Genomic DNA, 18,887 nt, shown 5'->3' with positions numbered 1-18,887 from the left:
CATCTGTCATTGGGAAAATGCTAGAATCCATTATTAAGGAAGTAGTAGCAGGACATTTGGAGACTCATAATACAATCAAGGAGAGTCAACATGGTTTTATGAAGGGGAAATCATGTCTGACAAATTTATTAGAGTTCTTTGAGGAAGTAACAGGCAAGGTGGATAAAGGGGAACCAATGGATGCAGTATATTTGGATTTCCAAAAGGCGATCGATAAGGTGCCACATAAAAGATTACTGCACAAGATAAGAGCTTATGGTGTTGGGGGTAATATACTGGCATGGATAGAGGATTGGCTAACTAACAGAAAACAAAGAGTCAGGATAAAAGGGTAATTTTCAAGATGGCAATCTGTAACTAGTGGGGTACCGCAGGGATCAGTGCCGGGGCCTCAACTATTTACAATATATATCAATGACCTGGATGACGGAACAGAGAGTGTCTTGTGGCCAAATTTGCTGATGATACAAAGTGAGGTGGAAAAGCAAGTTGCGATGAGGACAAAGTGTCTGCAAAGGGATATTGACAGGTTAAGCGAATGGGCAAAAATTTGGCAGATGGAATATAAAGTGGGAAAATGTGAAGTCATCCACTTTGGGAGGAAGAATAAAAAAGCAAAATATTATTTGAATGGAGAAATACTACAAAATGCTGCAGTACAGAGGGATCTGGGTGTCCTCGTACATGAAACACAAAAAGGCAACATTCAGGTGCAGCAGGTAATCCGGAAGGCAAACGGAATATTGGCCTTTATTCTTAGGGGGATGGAGTATAAAAGCAGGGAAGTCATGCTACAACTGTACAGGGTGCTGGTGAGACCACACCTGGAATACTGCATACAGTTCTGGTGCCCTTATTTAAGGAAGGACATACTTGCATTGGAGGCAGTTCAGAGAAGGTTCACTAGGTTGATTCCGGGTATGGAAGGGTTGTCTTATGAGGAAAGATTGGACAGGTTGGGTCTATACTCATTGGAGTTTGGAAGAATGAGAGGAGATCTTATTGAAACATACAAGATTCTGAGGGGACTCGATAGGTTAGATGCTGAGGGGATGTTACCCCTCATGGGGAATCTAAAACCAGGGGGCATAGTCTCAGAATAAGGGGTCGCCTGTTTAAGATGGAAATGAGGAGGAATTTCTTCTCCCAGAGGATCGTGAATCTTTGGAATTCTTTACCCTAAAAAGCTGTGGAAGCTGAGTCATTGAATACATTTGAGGCTGAGTTAGACAAATTTTTGATTAGCGAGGGAACAGGCAGGAAAGTGGAGTTGATCTCATTAAATGGCGGAGCAGGCTTGAGGGGCTGAATGGCCTACTCCAGCCTCTTATGGTGTGCCTGTCATGGTTGACTAGCTGCCTGTGAGCAGCATTTTTAAATTCATTCATGGGATGTGGGCGTCACTGGCAAGGCCAGCATTTATTGCCCATCCCTAATTGCCCTTGAGAAGGTGGTGGTGAGCCACCTTCATGAACAACTGAGTGGCTTGCAAGGTCATTTCAGAGGGTGATTAGGAATCAACCACATAGCTGCAGGTCTGGAGTCACATATAGGCCAGACCGGGTAAGGACGGCAGGTTTCCTTCCCTAAAGGGCATTCGTGAACCAGATGGGTTTTTACAACAATCCAGTAGTTCCATGGCCACCATTACTGATACTAGTTTTTTTTAATTGCAGATTTTATTTAATTAGTTAAATTTCTCCAGCTGCCATGGTGGGATTTGAACTCATGACTGGAATATTAGTCCAGGCCTCTGGATTATTAGTCCAGTAACATAACCACTATGCTACCGTACCTGTGTAACAGTACTTGAAACAGTGGTAGTGTGTAAGGGTGAGAGGAAGCATCTGATTGGAAGAGTTGAGTACCGATGGAAAGAGTTTATTGGTATGTGGGTGGTGGGGGGTGTAGCGCGTGGTGCAGTTGGTTGGAAACGCCACTTGACAGTTGACCTCACTCACCTTGCCTACTCATGTCAAAGCATTGAACTTCTTCCTGCACTGCATCCATGTTCGTGATGCTGTGCGCCTGGCATTGACTTCGTCCCCCACTGCCTCCCACTATCTTTTGAGTGGAAGAAGGGCCTCTTGCTTGCTGCCCTCCGCGCCCCCCCCCCCCCCCCCACGGATATAGGATGTCCCTCCTTCTGTCCACCTCTTGCGCCCAAGGTCTCTAGTGCATCAGCTGAGAACCTTGGTGCACGCACTCTTGCAGGCCTGGTACCAACTCAGATTGGCTGATTGGTGAGGTCTGGCGTGCAGATTGGATGATGTGGGATTTATTGCTTTATTCAATGTTTTAACATAACTCATCAGAGTGTAAACATAGGGATGGGACCTGCATCTGTGTTTTACGTGTGCAATGTCTGATCTCTGTTCAGACTCCATGCAGACAGTAGACTGTTATTTTCAGCAAAGAACAGGTACCAGCTACCTTTAAGAGATGTCTAAGAAACATCCTCTCTTTAATAGATTGAGCTCCCCCTGGTGGTGGAAAGTGCAAATTGCATTGATTCCCCATGCAAGGCCTGGAAAGGAACGCCAATTGCAGGTCAGTGCTCCCTTGGGATCAAACTTGCGTCTTGCCTGCCCAGGGTCCGTCGGGTGTGGGGTGTTAGTGCATTGTGCTACCATCGCTCAGAACAGACCCTTAACCAATTTTCCCCCATAATCTTTTTGATATGACCGAGTTCGATTAACTGGGATGGGAGTAACTCTCTAAATAGGACTGTTGATTTCAATTTATACCAGACCCACTTTGCTTGATATCTAAACCAACATTTAAAATCCCCAAAGGCATGTCTCCCGATTTTAAATTCTACTCTAATTTGATCAATGATGAATCTCTCAAGTTCCACAGTACCACCCCATAAGAAATCAACATGCATCATTAAGATGCCTGAATGTTTCTCTTTATGGTACAATAAAACATTGCGGGATCTGATTTTAGCTGAACACAACCTATTTTTAGCAAAACAAATCACCAAAAAATACGTTTAGCTTCCATAGCATCTGCTGCCTCTTTTGGCAACATCGCCCTGCAGAAATGCAGCTTTTATGTCAATTGACCTACACTCCCATGAATATGTGGCTAAAATAGCCAAAAAATTCAAGATTACCTTTCCAGCAGTGGGAGAGTCCACTCTAATATCTGCATCACCCAGTTTCTCTTCAAAACCCTTAGCTGCCAACCTTGCTTTAGCCTTAAGTCCCATCTGCAAGGACTTTCAGTATAAACCCATCTATGCTGGTTGACCATTATCTGTTACCTCAGAATAGACTCCAAATTCTTTCCAACTATCCAGCTCCCTTTGTTTTGCCTCCCTTATACTCAAGTTTATTGGCAGCTACCAAAACTTCTCGATCATGAGGACTTCTACTTCTCGTTCTGTTACGTGGCCAATGATTGTGTCTGATCTATTTAAGCTATGGCCTCCACTTCTATTTCTGTCGGGACTATGACACATCTTCCTCTTGCACTACTGGCGCGGACACAATGGGCCGAATGGCCTCCTTCTGTGCCGTAAATTTTCTATGATTCTATGAAAGCTCTTTCTCTAGCCAGTGATTGTTTTCTGATCGATTCACTGCTGGACCCCCTCCCCAAATCACTACTTGTACTCCGCTTTCTTACTTTCCACTGTTCGCCCACTCTGCCAGTCCATGGGCCACGCTGCTTTGCCATCATCCTGAACATTCAATCAATGCTTAAACTTACCAGTAGCTTTCCCTGCACGACCCAAAATCATCACATTTCCATTTATTAGTCCCTTCTGGAACATATGTTACCCGTGTACCCACTTTGGATAATTGTTGAGGATTTGATAGCTGTCATTTATTTCATGATCATGCACATCACCATCCAGCCCTTGATCCACCTCATGCTGTTCCTCAGGAACCTCATCAAAAAAAAAATGAACGTGAGGTACAAGCTCCCTCGTTTACTTGTATCACCTGCTCAGATTCTGAGATTCAGTAATTAATTCCAATTAAATGTGAGGAATTAACCTTAAGTTTGATTGGTTGTGACGGTAAGACAGTACTTGTCCAACATGGCAATCACTACTGGGGCCTTTCCATTCCTTATGACCCTCTTTTGAAGTATACCAAATCCCCTGAACTGAATTGTCTCAGATGGTCTAATACAATGCCTCAGTGCTCTATGAATTCTGATACTTCAGCCTTGATAAAAGCCTGCCTTCCTACATGTAAAGTGTTTAAATGCTCAAAATAGCACTAATAGTACCTTTTAGAGCAGGGGGAATTATCACTGATAACAGAAGGTAATTTGGGATTTTGCCCATAGACTAGCTGTTAAGGACTATATCCTCAACCATCTGCAAAGAATTTTGCATAGAAAGAACTATAGAAAAGATACAACACAGATGGGGGCCATTCGGCCCATCGTGTCCGCACTGGCTCGAAGAACAACCAGCTGCCCATTCTAATCCCACCTTCCAGCACTCGGTCTGTAGCCCTGCAGCTTACAGCACTTTAGGTGCAGGTCCAGGTACTTTTTAAAAGAGTTGAGGGTCCTTGCCTCTACCACCAATTCGGGCAGCGAATTCCATACACCCATCACCCTCTGGGTAAATAAGTTTTTCCTCACGTCCTCTCTAATCCTTCTGCCAATCAGCTTAAATCTATGTCCTCTAGTTCTTGAACTCTCCGCTAGGGGAAACAGGTACTTCCTGTCTACTCTATCTAGGCTCCTCATAATTTTGTACACCTCAATCAAGTCTCCCCTCAGCCTCCTCTGCTCCAAGGAAAACAACCCAAGCCTATCCAATCTCTCCTCGTAGCTGCAATTTTCAAGCCCTGGCAACATTCTTGTAAATCTTCTCCGCACTCTCTCCAGAGCAATTACGTCCTTCCTGTAATGTGACCAGAACTGCGCACAATACTCCAACTGTGGCCTTACCAGCGTTTTATACAGTTCCATCATTACATCCCTGCTTTTGTATTCTATACCTTGGCTAATAACGGAGATCATTCCGTATGCCTTCTTCACAACCTTATCTACCCGTACTGCCACCTTCAGGGACCTGTGCACATGCACTCCAAGATTTCTCACTTTTTCTACCCCTCTCAATATATTCCTGTTTATTGTGTATTCCCTTTTACTATTTGTCCTCCCTAAGTGCATTACCTCACGCTTCTCCAGGTTGAACTCCATTTTCCACTTTTCCGCCCACTCCACCAACCCATTGATAGCTTCTTGGAGTCTACAGCTATCCTCTTCACTGTCAGCTCCACGGCCAATTTTTGTGTCATCTGCAATGAACTGCCTATGCAAGGGCAGTAGACAATTTACACTCTGGTCGATCAGCCACAATTTTATGCACCATGTTATCAATCATGAAATGATTCCTCTCAAAGACAATTGCTAAAAGGGCTCCCAGCCACTGTATTCATGACAATTATATTCATATTCTCGTGTCTGAACTCATTAGCAAATTCCCCTCCATTATAAGTTAAAAAGGCAGACAGGATACTTTCCTTTATTAGCCGAGGCATAGAATATAAGAGCAGGGAGGTTATGCTGGAATTGTATAAAACATTGGTTAGGCCACAGCTTGAGTACTGCGTACAGTTCTGGTCACCACATTACAGGGAAGATATAACTGAACCAGGGTGGCTACAGAGGAGATTTACAAGGATGTTGCCAGGGCTGGAGAATTTTAGCTATGAGAAACGATTGGATAGGCTGGGGTTTTTTTCCTTTGGAACAAAAGGAGGCTATGGGGAGATTTAATTGAGGTTTATAAAATTATGACAGGACTGGATAGAAAGGACCTATTTTCCTTAACAGAGGGGTCAGTGACCGGGGGCATAGATTTAAAGTAATTGGTAGAAGGATTCGAGGGGAGCCGAAGAGAAATTTTCTTACCGAGCGTGGTGGGGGTATGGAACTCACTGCCTGAAAGGCTGGTAGACACAGAAACCCTCAACTCATTTAAAAAGTATTTCGACGTGCACTTGAAGTGCCGTAACCTACAGGCTATGGACCAAGTGCTGGAAAGTGGGATTAAGCTGGATAGCTCTTAATCGGTTAGCACGGACATTAACCAAATGGCCTCCTTCTGTGCCGTAACTTTCTATGATTCTATTATCAGTCAAAAATTTGACTTGTGCCCCAAGTCCAGTCATTATCCATTTTTCCGTAAATTGATCAAGAATAATCTTTTCCTTATTATGTATTAGGGAAGAAATATTAAATCTCATAGCTAGGGCAATAAAATGTAGGATGAACACATTTCTGGCTTCGTCCCATACTTTTAAATCCATAGCCACGACTTCATTAAAGTCCTGTGCCAATGGAACACTTGCAATAGGACACGGGGGCAACCATCTATACTTTACAGATGTCACAATTATCACTAATTTCTTCTATCAGCTGAGTATACTCATCGACTACACCTGCATCTTTCAGCAGAATTTTGAAACGTTGGTCAGTAGGGTGGGCAAATTGTCTATGTAATTTCAGGACAATATCATTTTTTCTCACCTATCCTGAACACCTGATGCCAATACTACTATCCTGACGTGCTGATGAGAAACATTAAGGTGACAATAATGCCCTGACTGGGTAAACTGTAGATCAACTGATTTTCCAAACAATCACCTTACCATGTTCCATGTCAAGTTTCATTTTCACTCTTCACAGAAGGTTTACCCAAAAAGCATGGGTATCTCACTCAAGACTACATCTGTGCTTATAAAATGGCTTACTCCAGCTATTTTATATGGTGTAACCCCTAACTTGAATGACCTCAAGGTGTTGTCATCACCAAACCTAAAGCAGGTCAAACTTTCATACTTTAACCTTGCATCAATTTTCATTGCTGAGTGAGTCAAGATAACATGTTAACCAATCCACCCCACAGTCAAAGTACACACTATTTAACACCACACATCATCACCAGATTAAAACTCATGACCAGAATGATTTGTTCATATGTATCATTAGCTTCATCCTCTGCCTCAGGGCTACTGTCCACATGGGTCATCTCAAATACCCTGCATGTGCACTCTGGGCAATTCATTGCATAATGATATGGAGAGTTACTTGGCCATTCGTGGAATTCAGTTATCCATAATTCCTGTTCCAAATTTGCCATCTGTCTATATAGCCAGATTTGCTTTGCTGGCATTCATCACCAATCTGCCTGTCTTTAATCCAATCACTTTGACATTTCCATCCAGTCTCCTGAGAATTCCAAAACACAGTTTGGCACTCATGTTCAGTATCCACATCTCTAAACCTGGTCACCGTGGAATCTTCCATTCTGTGTTACGCCAGAAGGACCCATGGTGATCCATGAGGGCCAAAGGGAATGAACGTTTCCGGAGGAATTTTTTTTTAAAAAGCAATGGACATCTGATCTAACAGAGTCTCTGTCCAAGAACTGAACACCAGTTGCCTGTTCATGAGATACTTTAGCACAGTCCAATAATTTAAACACAAGGATCAATTCAGGGATTCCTTATTTGATCCTTGTCAACATTTGGTATAATTTGTTGAAGTCCATGATGTACTCTTCCATGGAATGACCATTTGTTTTTCAAAATCAAACTTTGACCAGGCCTCATAGGCACTCAATAGATGATTTTTAAAAAAATATTGTCCGGGAATCTTATTAAGTAGTCAAAACCTTCATCATCCACACAATCAACCTCCAAAAACACTTTACTTCCAATCTTACTGCATTCAGGAAGCAACAATGCCAAGGCCAGCCCTTGCTTTCTCTTCAGCAGAGCAGTAACCCATGTCCACAAATTGGTCATATGGTTCAAACACCAAAAACATCAGAGGGAAATCATACCTCACGAACTTACTCTTGTTTTCCACCATTCTTCACAATAGCCACTTGACTTTCAAGTTCTATGTCCAAAAATAATTTTTCTTTTCTTAGCTTCCAGTCTCCACTTTTAGGCAACCATTTCCTGCTGCCAGATTAGAACCAGACAGTGAAGGCCTGAATACTTTTTTTTTTATTCGTTCATGGGATGTGGGCGTTGCTGGCAAGGCCAGCATTTATTGCCCATCCATAATTGCCCTTGAGAAGGTGGTGGTGAGCAGCCTTCATGAACCGTTGCAGTCCGTGTGGTGAAGGTTCTCCCACAGTGCTGTTAGGAAGGGAGTTCCAGGATTTTGACTAAGCGATAATGAAGGAATGGCGATATATTTCCAAGTCAGGATGGTGTGTGACTTGGAGGGGAACGTGCAGGTGGTGGTGTTCCCATGTGCCTGCTGCCCTTGTCCTTCTAGGTGGTAGAGGTTGCGGGTTTGGGAGGTGCTGTCGAAGAAGCCTTGGCGAGTTGCTGCAGTGCATCCTGTAGATGGTACACACTGCAGCCACAGTGCGCTGGTGGTGAAGGGAGTAAATGTTTAGGGTGGTGGATGGGGTGCCAATCAAGCGGGCTGCTTTGTCCTGAATGGTGTCGAGCTTCTTGAGTGTTGTTGGAGCTGCACTCATCCAGGCAAGTGGAGAGTATTCCATCACACACCTGACTTGTGCCTTGTAGATGGTGGAAAGGCTTTGGGGAGTCAGGAGGTGAGTCACTCGCCGCAGAACACCCAGCCTCTGACCTGTTCTTGTAGCCACAGTATTTATATGGCTGGTCCAGTTAAGTTTCTGGTCAACGGTGACCTCCAGGATGTTGATGGTGGGGGATTTGGCAATGGTAATGCCGTTGAATGTCAAGGGGAGATGGCTAGACTCTCTCTTGTTGGAGATTGTCATTGCCTGGCACTTATTTGGCACGAATGTTACTTGCCACTTACCAGCCCAAGCCTGGATGTTGTCCAGGTCTTGCTGCATGGGCACGGACTGTTTCATTATCTGAGGGGTTGCGAATGGAACTGAACACTGTGCAGTCATCAGCGAACATCCCCATTTCTGACCTTATGATGGAGGGAAGATCATTGATGAAGCAGCTGAAGATGGTTGGGCCTTGGACACTGCCCTGAGGAACTCCTGCAGCAATGCCCTGGGGCTGAGATGATTGGCCTCCAACAACCACTACCATCTTCCTTTGTGCTAGGTATGACTCCAGCCACTGGAGAATTTTCCCCCTGATTCCCATTGACTTCAATTTTACTAGGGCTCCTTGGTGCCACACTCAGTCAACTGCTGCCTTGATGTCAAGGGCAGTCACTCTCACCTCACCTCTGGAATTCAGCTCTTTTGTCCATGTTTGGATCAAGGCTGTAATGAGGTCTGGAGCCAAGTGGTCCCGGCGGAACCCAAACTGAGCATCGGTGAGCAGGTTATTGGTGAGTAAGTGTCGCTTGATAGCACTGTCGACGACACCTGCCTTCACTTTGCTGATGATTGAGAGTAGGCTGATGGGGAGGTAATTGACCGGATTGGATTTGTCCTGCATTTTGTGGACAGGGCATACCTGGGCAATTTTCCACATTGTCGGGTAGACGCCAGTGTTGTAGCTGTACTGGAACAGTTTGGCTAGAGGCGTGGCTAGTTCTGGAGCACAAGTCTTCAGCATTACAGCCGGGATGTTGTCGGGGCCCATAGCCTTTGCTGTATCCAGTGCACTCAGCTGTTTCTTGATATTATGTGGAGTGAATCGAATTGGCTGAAGACTGGCTTCTGTGATGGTGGGGCTATCAGGAGGAGGCCGAGATGGATCATCCACTCGGCACTTCTGGCTGAAGATGGTTGCAAATGCTTCAACCTTGTCTTTTGCACTCACGTGCTGGACTCCGCCATCATTGAGGATGGGGATGTTTACAGAGCCTCCTCCTCCCGTTAGTTGTTTTATTGTCCACCACCACTCACGACTGGATGTGGCAGGACTGCAGAGCTTTGATCTGATCCATTGGTTGTGGAATTGCTTAGCTCTGTCTGTAGCATGTTGCTTCCGCTGTTTAGCGTGCATGTAGTCCTGAGTTGTAGCTTCACCAGGTTGGCACCTCATTTTTCGGTATGCCTGGTGCTGCTCCTGGCGTGCTGTTCTACACTCCTCATTGAACCAGGGTTGATCCCCTGGCTTGTTGGTGATGGTAGAGTGAGGAATATGCCAAGCCATGAGGTTACAGATTGTGCTGGAATATAATTCTGCTGCTGCTGATGGCCCACAGCGCCTCATGGATGCCCAGTTTTGAGCTGCTCGATCTGCTCTGAATCTATCCCATTTGGCACGGTGATAGTGCCACACAACACGTTGGATGGTGTCCTCAGTGCAAAGATGGGACTTCGTCTCCATGAGGACTGTGCGGTGGTCACTCCTACCAATACTGTCATGGACAGATGCATCTGCGACAGGGAGATTGGTGAGGACGAGGTCAAGTAGGTTTTTGCCTCGTGTTGGTTCGCTCACCACCTGCTGCAGGCCCAGTCATGTCCTTCAGGACTCGGTCAGCAGTGGTGCAACCGAGCCAGTCTTGGTGATGGACATTGAAGTCCCCCACCCAGAGTACGTTCTGTACCCTTGCTTCCTCCAAGTTGGTGTTCAACATGGAGGAGGACTGATTCATCAGCTGAGGGAGGACAGTAAGTGGTAATCAGCATGAGGTTTCTTTGCCCATGTTTGACCTGATGCCATGAGATTTCATGGGGTCCAGAGTCAACGTTGAGGACTCCCAGGGCCACAACCTCCAGATCCTGCCGGTGGGACAGGATATACCCTGGGATGGCGATAGAAGAGTCTGGGACGGCAATGGAAGAGTCTGGGACGTTGGCTGAAAGGTATGATTCTGAGTATGGCTATGTCAGGCTGTTGCTTGACTCGTCTGTGGTACAGCTCTCCCAATTTTGGCATAAGTCCCCAGATGTTATTGAGGAGGACTTTGCTGTGTCGACTGGGCTTGGTTTGCTTTTACCGGTGCCTAGTGGTCCAATGCCGAGTGGTCCTTCTGTTTTTTTTATTCTTATTATGACTCTTTTTAGTGAGATTGTATAACTGAGTGGCTTGCTAGGCCATTTCAGAGGGCAATTAAGAATCAACCACATTGCTGTGGGTCTGGAGTCACATATAGGCCGGACCGGGTAATGACGGCAGGTTTTCTTCCCTGAAGGGCATTAGTGAACCAGATGGGTTTTTGCGACATTCTGGTAGTTTCATGGCCACCATTACTGATACTAGTTTTTTAATTCCAGATTTTATTTAATTAATTGAATTTAAATTCCCCAGCTGCAGTTGCGGGATTTGAACTTATGACTCTAGATTATTGGCCTAGCCCTCTGGATTACTAGTCCAGTAACATAACCACTATGCTACCGTACCCAAATGGCTTATAAACTTTATTTGCCAGGAGTCACATTGCACCCAATAAAACCCTCATCCCAAGCCTACTCTCTTACCTATGGAAGCCAGAGAGTTCCCAATTGGTCATGCACCTGAACTTAATCATTCATCAATTGATGCAATTCATTTATATACAATTAACATTATTGTCTCTTTATCTAGATATGTGATAATTTCATCCTTAATTAAGGACTATAAAATTTCCCCCTCCATAATTGTAAAGCTAACTGGCCTGTAATAACTTGGATTAGCTTTATCTTCCTTTTTAAAAAAATGGGTACAACATTGGTCACTCTACGGTCCTATGGTACACATTCACACTCAATATTGCCCTGAAATATAATTTCTGGGGCCTCTGCAGTTTCCTCCCTCAACTCCTTCAGGATCCTGGCACTTTGTCTTCTCTTATCTTAACTAACTTATCTAAAATTTCCCTTTTATCTAGCACAATATCGTTCATCTAGCTCGCAACCATTTCAGGATTCACCTCTTCTCTGATATCCTTCCCTTTACTTATTCTACCTCTACCATTTTTTGAATATCATCTACAAATTGACAATCCTCTCCTGTCAGTGGTCCCACCTCACTTTTAACAATTCTCTTTTTTACTTTTTTAAATTTTAATTCTCGGGATGTGGGCATTGCTGGCAAGGCTGGCATTTATTGCCCATCCCTAGTTACCTATGAAGGTGGTGGTGGGCGGCCTTCTTGAAACACTGGTCGCGATTTGATACAACTGAGTGGCTTGCTAGGTCACTTCAGAGGGCAGTTAAGAGTCAACTACATTGGCGTGGGACTAGAGTCATATATAGGCCAAACAAGGTAAGGACAGCAGGCTTCCTTCCTTAAAGGACATTAGTGAACCAGTTGAATTTTTACGACAATCTGACAGCTTTTACTAATACCAGCTTTTTATTTCCAGATTTTTTTCAACTGAGTTCAAACTCTCAAACTACAGGAAAGAGATGTTAAGGGAGATACATATCTGCAAACAAAAAGGATAACAGCACAGCTGTCTTCTACTCTGTCAGGAATGAGCAAAGGATGCAGAGAGATAGTCAGCTACCAAGAAATGATATGAGCAAGTGATAATTGAGAAAGAAGTTGCTGAAATGTTAAACCACTACTTTGCAATGGTGTTCACAAATGAAATGGGGAGAAATTTCAAAGAGGAAGAGACCATTGACACACCAGTGTGGATTGGAAACCTTTAAAATCACAAGGGAGCATTCGTTAGGGAAGTTCTAGAAGTGCGAGGTAAACAATGCCCAGGCTCTTGACAATTTTCATCACAGGGTTCTGAAGCAATTAGCTCAGGAGATTGCGAATCTCCATGTCAATATTTTCCAGAGCTCATTGGAGTTGGGTCATATCCCAGAGAATTAGAAAGTAGCAAATGTGATTCCTATATTTAGAAAAGGGATTATTAAGGATGTACAGTCAAATTACAAACCTATAAGACTTGCTACAATTGTGGTAATTGTTTGAAACTATGATGAAGAACAGCATAAGGAATAATCTTGAAGCTATTACAGATAGTCAGTATGGCTTTTGGAGTGGCAGATCATGATTAACAATTTACTGGATGTTCAGGATGGTGTGACCAAGTGGATGGAGTGAGACAGTTTATGTTGTATACCTGGATTTCAGAAAGGCACTTAACACTGTCAACCACTGCATAAGATTTGGATCCATAGAATAAATGGTAATGTATTGGCCTGGATTAGAAATTGGCTGGTTGGTAGACAGCACTGAATTGTGATGCATGTTGAGGTATATGTGTGGTTGCTGGTTGCTGATGGTGCGCCACAGAGTTCTGTGTTGGGACTGCTAATGTTTATAATTTTTTATGAATGATTTGGAAGATGGAATTGTGTCTAAGATACTTTACTTTGCAGATGGCACCAAACTGGGAGCAGTGGCAAATAATGATTATCAATGTGCCAAAGGTATCTAGAAAAATAAAGGCATTGATTTTAACTCTGGCAGCGGTGCATTTGGCAGGGCGAGTGACAAGCTTGCATGCTGAGGCCCGGAGAGATTTTAGCTCCTGGGCCTCTTTTACATATGCAAGATTGAACTCCCGCTCGAACCTGGAGGAGCCTCGGGAATATTCCCAGGCATAAGACAAGAACATTAAAGGGCTCCAGGAGGAGAATCCGCATCAAGTTGGGGGGAAAGCCCGGGACAGGGGTGGCCCAATGTTGCCTTGTGGGGCCCGGAGGAACACACTCACTTCTGGCCCATAAGAGAACTGAAAGAAATTTTTTTTAAAACTTACCTCGCTGGGCCTCCTCTGGTCCTGTCCTGGGAGTTAAAATTGAGGCCTAAATCTGTGTATTTAACATGGAGAAGTGTAAAGTTAGGAGATCTGGGAGAAGAAAAGATAGTTCAGACCAAACAAAAGCAAAATACTGCGGATGCTGGAAATCAGAAATGAAAACAGAAAATGCTCGAAACACTCAGCAGGTCAGGCAGCATCAGTGGAGAGAGAAACATAGTTAATGTTTCAGGTTGATGACTTTTCATCAGAACATTAGAACGGACTAAATGGAAATGTGCTTGCAACGTCAAAACAGGAGAAAGATATTTCTGTTTTGGTCTCTAAAACCGTTGGTACAGTGTGTGTACCAGTGAGTGAACAGATATAGAATATATAACTTATGGTTTCAGTTATGAATCAAAAGAAGTAACTATAAAATTGTATATGGCCTTTGTGAGACCACATCTTGAGTACTTAATGCAGTTTTAATGTCCCTATTTTAAGAAGGACATTAAGTTATTGGAGGGGGGAGCGGGGAGGGGGGAAAGGAGAGCTACTAGATTAAATCCAGAACTAAGGAGTAGAGCCATGAGGAGAGGTTAGTTACTCCTTAAGACTGAGGGGTGATTTGATAGAAGTATTCAAGATTTAGGATTTTGGAGAATGTGGATTTAGACAAGTTTGTCTGCCGTATAGGCAATTCAAATATGGTTCATAGTTTCAAATTATGGATGACAAAACAAAATGGAAAGTTCAAACAAGATGTTTTTGGGTTCCACACATTTATATCAGCAAGGGTGATGGAACAAGAACCGTGAAAAGGTTGAAAATGGTACTTGGCAGGTTCCTGTCAGCAGGTGGGATTCATCATTATTAGATTTACTGTGCATTCACATTACACGTTTAGTGTTGCTACAAAGTAGTTTTGGCTTCACTCCGATGTTAAATTTGTGTGGCATAAATCAGGTGTGAAAGCCCATACTGACTCCGAAGTGACATTTCCTCCTCTCGGGAGATCTGTTCCACTTCACTGTCACATTGGCTCCGAGCTCTAGATTCAAGGTGCACTTGCTGTAAATGGTCATTGCAATTGTGCAGTAGCACGAGAGTTGTAGTGTGATTGCACCTATGGAAGTGCATCAGGTAATCTTGCAGGAAGTTGGATGGCTAGGTTAGATGGACTAATGATCGGTCTGAAAATTGTCACTATGTTACTTAAGTTTTAGAATCGTAGTCCTTGATGTAAATTAGGAACAGTAGGGGTTGCAGCACTGAATTGTAAGTAGTCCACTCGATATTGCTCCAAGCCACACTTAACATCAGTCACTTCACCTTGGTATGTTAATTGCTGGCAATAATTTCATAGTTTCCTACTCTTCCTTTTAATAGACTAAAAGCATACACTAGTGTTGTCACACAAAGGTGAAGTTGCTTCTAATCCTACTGCTCTCTTTTTGTTACAGCACATGCCCAATTTGAGCTATCGCTGCAACCGCTTTTTAAAACTCTTCATGAAAGCGTATATTGTTTGGCAAAGCATTTCACTTGCCATTTTCTAAAACACAAGACAGTGATGTAAATCATGTCAAACTTTATAGTTTGTACATGACATCATTGTTAGGGCAAGTGATTTGTTATGCTCAGATCTCCCTCGATAGCATCATTTTTAATATCTGTGGGACTTTCTAATGCAAAATTGTGGTGTTCAAGCAGCAAACACTTATCGAGCAGTAAATACAGAAATTTGCAGGATTTTGCTGTGCTAAATCACTTCCTGTAATTATTTTGTGATGTTTTCAGCCATAGCTTTACTCAACACTTAAGCAAGCGGACTGGTTTCCTACTTTGGTCTGCATCGTTAATGAGTGATTGGCCTAGTGCTTTGAAAATGTATTGTTTTGTGAGGCTTCGCTGGAATCTTCCTTTAATGAAATACCATGATCAAAATGTTAATTCTTATGCCATTTGTCAGTACTCACCTATTGCATACCATGAATTTGAGAGTGTGACTCAGCATTACAGTAGTTTAGGTAGCATTATATTCCCTTGGTGGATAAGGAAATTGTGTACATTTGTGTTTTATCAGCTATACTTAATATCTAATTTGCTGCAGCTGAGTATGGTATTTTCTTGAGGTAATGTAAAATTAACGAATCTGTATCATTGAGTTATCCTTGTTTCCAGGTTAAGGACAAAGCCATCTTGATCACAGGGTGCGATAAAGGATTTGGGTTTGCCTTGGCAAAGCACCTACATACCCAGGGGTTTACTGTCTTTGCTGGCTGCCTCTTAAAGGTGAGTCTGTGACATCTTCTATGTTGATCTGGTTAACCTTTGGATTAAAAAAATTGGCAGTGTCTTGGGTTCTCTACTTTTCCTATTCATCCTTTTGATGATTAATGCAAAATTGCGTGAGTTGGAGAAATGGGAACAAAGCTGTTGTTTTGGAAGTGGATCTGGAAAGTTTGAGTATTTGGATAGAAATTTGCGATGACCCTTGAACGGAAATCTAGACTGCATTTTTATGTTTATCAATAAATATGACTTGCCAATATTAACACCCTTCCAGCCAGCAGAGAGAGAAAACTTTAATTTGACTTTAGATTGGATTCAAACCCAGGTCCCAAAGTTGAAAGGACCATATTCGAACCCATTTCCATACCTAGTTTCCTCCAAACATATCATTTCACTGAACAGTTAAGGTGCAAGATTAATTTGTTGTCAGCATGCATTTAGAAAATGGTCCCATGCCTGATGTTTCTAAGGGGCAGCTTATAAACAAAGAAAAAACCTTGTCATAACTGTAGAATTGAAGGTACAACCTTGCTGGTCTATATAGTTCAGTAGTGCACTAGAAAGATAGGATGCAGAGATCTTGGGTTGCACCTACTTATGTTTATCATTTTCCCTCAACAACTCCACATTCAAAAATACACCAATAAAGCAATTACACTTTTTGAGAACATCACAGATTTCTTATTTTTTGAAAATCAGAAGTGACCACCTCTGCAGCCTTACTAAGGAGCTGCCGTCATTTGGGTGCACCATGTGAGCTCGTAAATACATATTTCCCAAAACATTCTTGTCTTGTTTACAGGACTGTAGCAGCATTTAAAACCTCCCTACTTCTTGCAGGGTAAGGACCACACACCCTGCCTCTATTAGCCCCAAGTGCCACATTCAGCAAACAGAAAGCTGTTCACTGTTGTCCCACACAGCACTCCTTGAACTTTGTTAAACTTTGGCATCCACCACCTAAACTTGGTAGGAACAACTGATTCTGTTCCAGTCTGACTGTAGTATGTCACAGCTAATGCTCGTCAAACTTGTGACTCATTACCTTGTGCTGAATTCAGCCCTTCAATTTTTTTGTTACCCCACTTTAACCGCACAGAGTAACAGTTATTTGTTAAAACCTCTACACATGTTTCCAACCAAAACGACTGATCATTCTTCATTCCTCTTAACTCCTATCCATCTTGTTTGTTTGCAAATGTAACAAATAATGGAGTGCAATACATTGCAAGCTAATAAAGAAGCCCATTTTATACACTGACAAGACTATAACAACTTTGTCTTGTACTGGATAATCCACAATCTGGATCATTGGTTAAATTACTAATAGAAAATGTAATTCCGTAAAGCAGTAGATTGCTTACTAAACTGAACTGTATTGTTCAAACGTTTAAAGTTCTGAATGTGTATTCTTATAATTACGTAATTAAAGACTTGTGTATAGTGCAAATCCCATTTCAAAACTGCATGTCACACTTCAAATTTGTCAATTGTATTATAAAGCATCCATTATGCTCGTCTGATTGGCTGAAATAACGAGGATCTGTTCAGTTAACCATTCTGACTTGCTAAAATATCCAATTATTGCTACACAAATAGAGAAAAAAATACCACTGGGTAACCAATAAGATTTTTCAAAATATTTTTCAAATTTCTTTTCAATGACCATGTTACTTATGAGCCATATATTTCATTTGCACAAAAATGAAATCGCAAATTATTCAACATGACTCTCATACTTTATTTGAACTTTCTTATGTACTGCCCTGTGAAGTTAACAAAAGTAAAATCGGCAGCGTGTAAAACGGGTGGCCAATCTGATTGCATCAGTTTCCTGACTGGCGTGTTGGATTAAAATGATCTTCAGTCTATTTTTGACTCATCAGGTGGAATAATACAAGAGATCTATTATTATTAAAAATACAAATTCAATATTTTAGAATGTAAAAATGTGGTATTGAGAAAAGGTCATCTAGCTTATCCATCATCCAGATCTTTTTTCAGGAATTTAGAAAAACTCTTTTTCCTACCTCGAACATAACAACTTTCTACTTTTTGCTGAATTGCCAATTTGATTTCATTTTGAATGTTTTAACTGACTCAGTATTTACCGCACTAGGTGATAGTCTGTTTCATAATTTCTTCCATAATTTGACAGTTGTAAACATGAAAAAGGATTTCTTACCCCAAGCTTATTTTGCGACTTTCTCAATATATAGTCATCTCTATTTTCTCTACCCTGGTATCATAAAAAATAACTTTCTCTACAACCTCCTTATCTGTTTCCTTCATTCTTTTAAAGTACTACTGAATGTCCCATTAAGTTGGAAGATTTGGAATTTTTAAGATAGGAATGTTATGTGTTGTTATTGGGAGGATTTATTTATTACTGGGTATGGAATTTATAGACATTAAGATTGGGGGGATTTATAAAAGGGCAGCAGTGGGAATGTACAGTTTTGGGATTTGTATTTATTTTAAGATTGCTGGCACCGTACATTTATTCCTAAATTTGAAGGTTGGGCCGATTTATTAATAAAAGGGCAGTAGTGGGAATGAACATAGGAATTGTTAGATTAAAAAAGTCCAAGATTCAGCTAGTTTGCCTTTTACCATCCTGGTAGTTGAATGACACAATGATAATGGAGTTGCTAACTAATGATAGCAATCAATCTCTATCAGTTATTCAAAACAGTCCTAGAAATGATGCAAGGAAAACCCCAAAGATCTAAAGTCACCTTTTACCTCCCAAGCATGCTACACTTAGCACATAGCTTGTCTTTTTTTTTATTCGTTCATGGGATTTGGGCATCACTGGCAAGGCCGGCATTTATTGCCCATCCCTAGTTGCCCTTGAGAAGGTGGTGGTGAGCAGCCTTCTTGAACCGCTGCAGTCCGTGTGGTGAAGGTTCTCCCTCAATGCTGTTAGGTAGGGAGTTCCAGGATTTTGACCCAGCGATGAGGAAGGAATGGTGATATATTTCCAAGTCGGGATGATGTGTGACTTGGAGGGGAACGTTCAGGTGGTGTTGTTCCCATGTGCCTGCTGCCCTTGTCCT

The 18,887-nt window shown here is 42.4% G+C and overlaps 1 protein-coding gene across 1 annotated transcript in view; it reads left to right on the top strand.

The window, feature by feature from the left end:
* bdh1 (3-hydroxybutyrate dehydrogenase, type 1) overlaps window positions 1-18,887 on the top strand; it is a 51,670-nt gene that overhangs the window by 9,352 nt on the left and 23,431 nt on the right. Inside the window, exon 2 of the mRNA XM_067995118.1 lies at window positions 15,718-15,828. Within this exon, the coding sequence (XP_067851219.1) occupies window positions 15,718-15,828 (111 nt within the window). The remainder of the gene's footprint in view (window positions 1-15,717; window positions 15,829-18,887) is intronic.

The sequence above is a fragment of the Heptranchias perlo genome, chromosome 13 (genome assembly GCF_035084215.1).
Source record: "Heptranchias perlo isolate sHepPer1 chromosome 13, sHepPer1.hap1, whole genome shotgun sequence".
Taxonomy (NCBI): Eukaryota; Metazoa; Chordata; class Chondrichthyes; order Hexanchiformes; family Hexanchidae; genus Heptranchias; species Heptranchias perlo.
The sequence above is the reverse complement of the archived record's forward strand: the minus strand, read 5'-3'. Positions and strand labels throughout refer to the sequence as shown.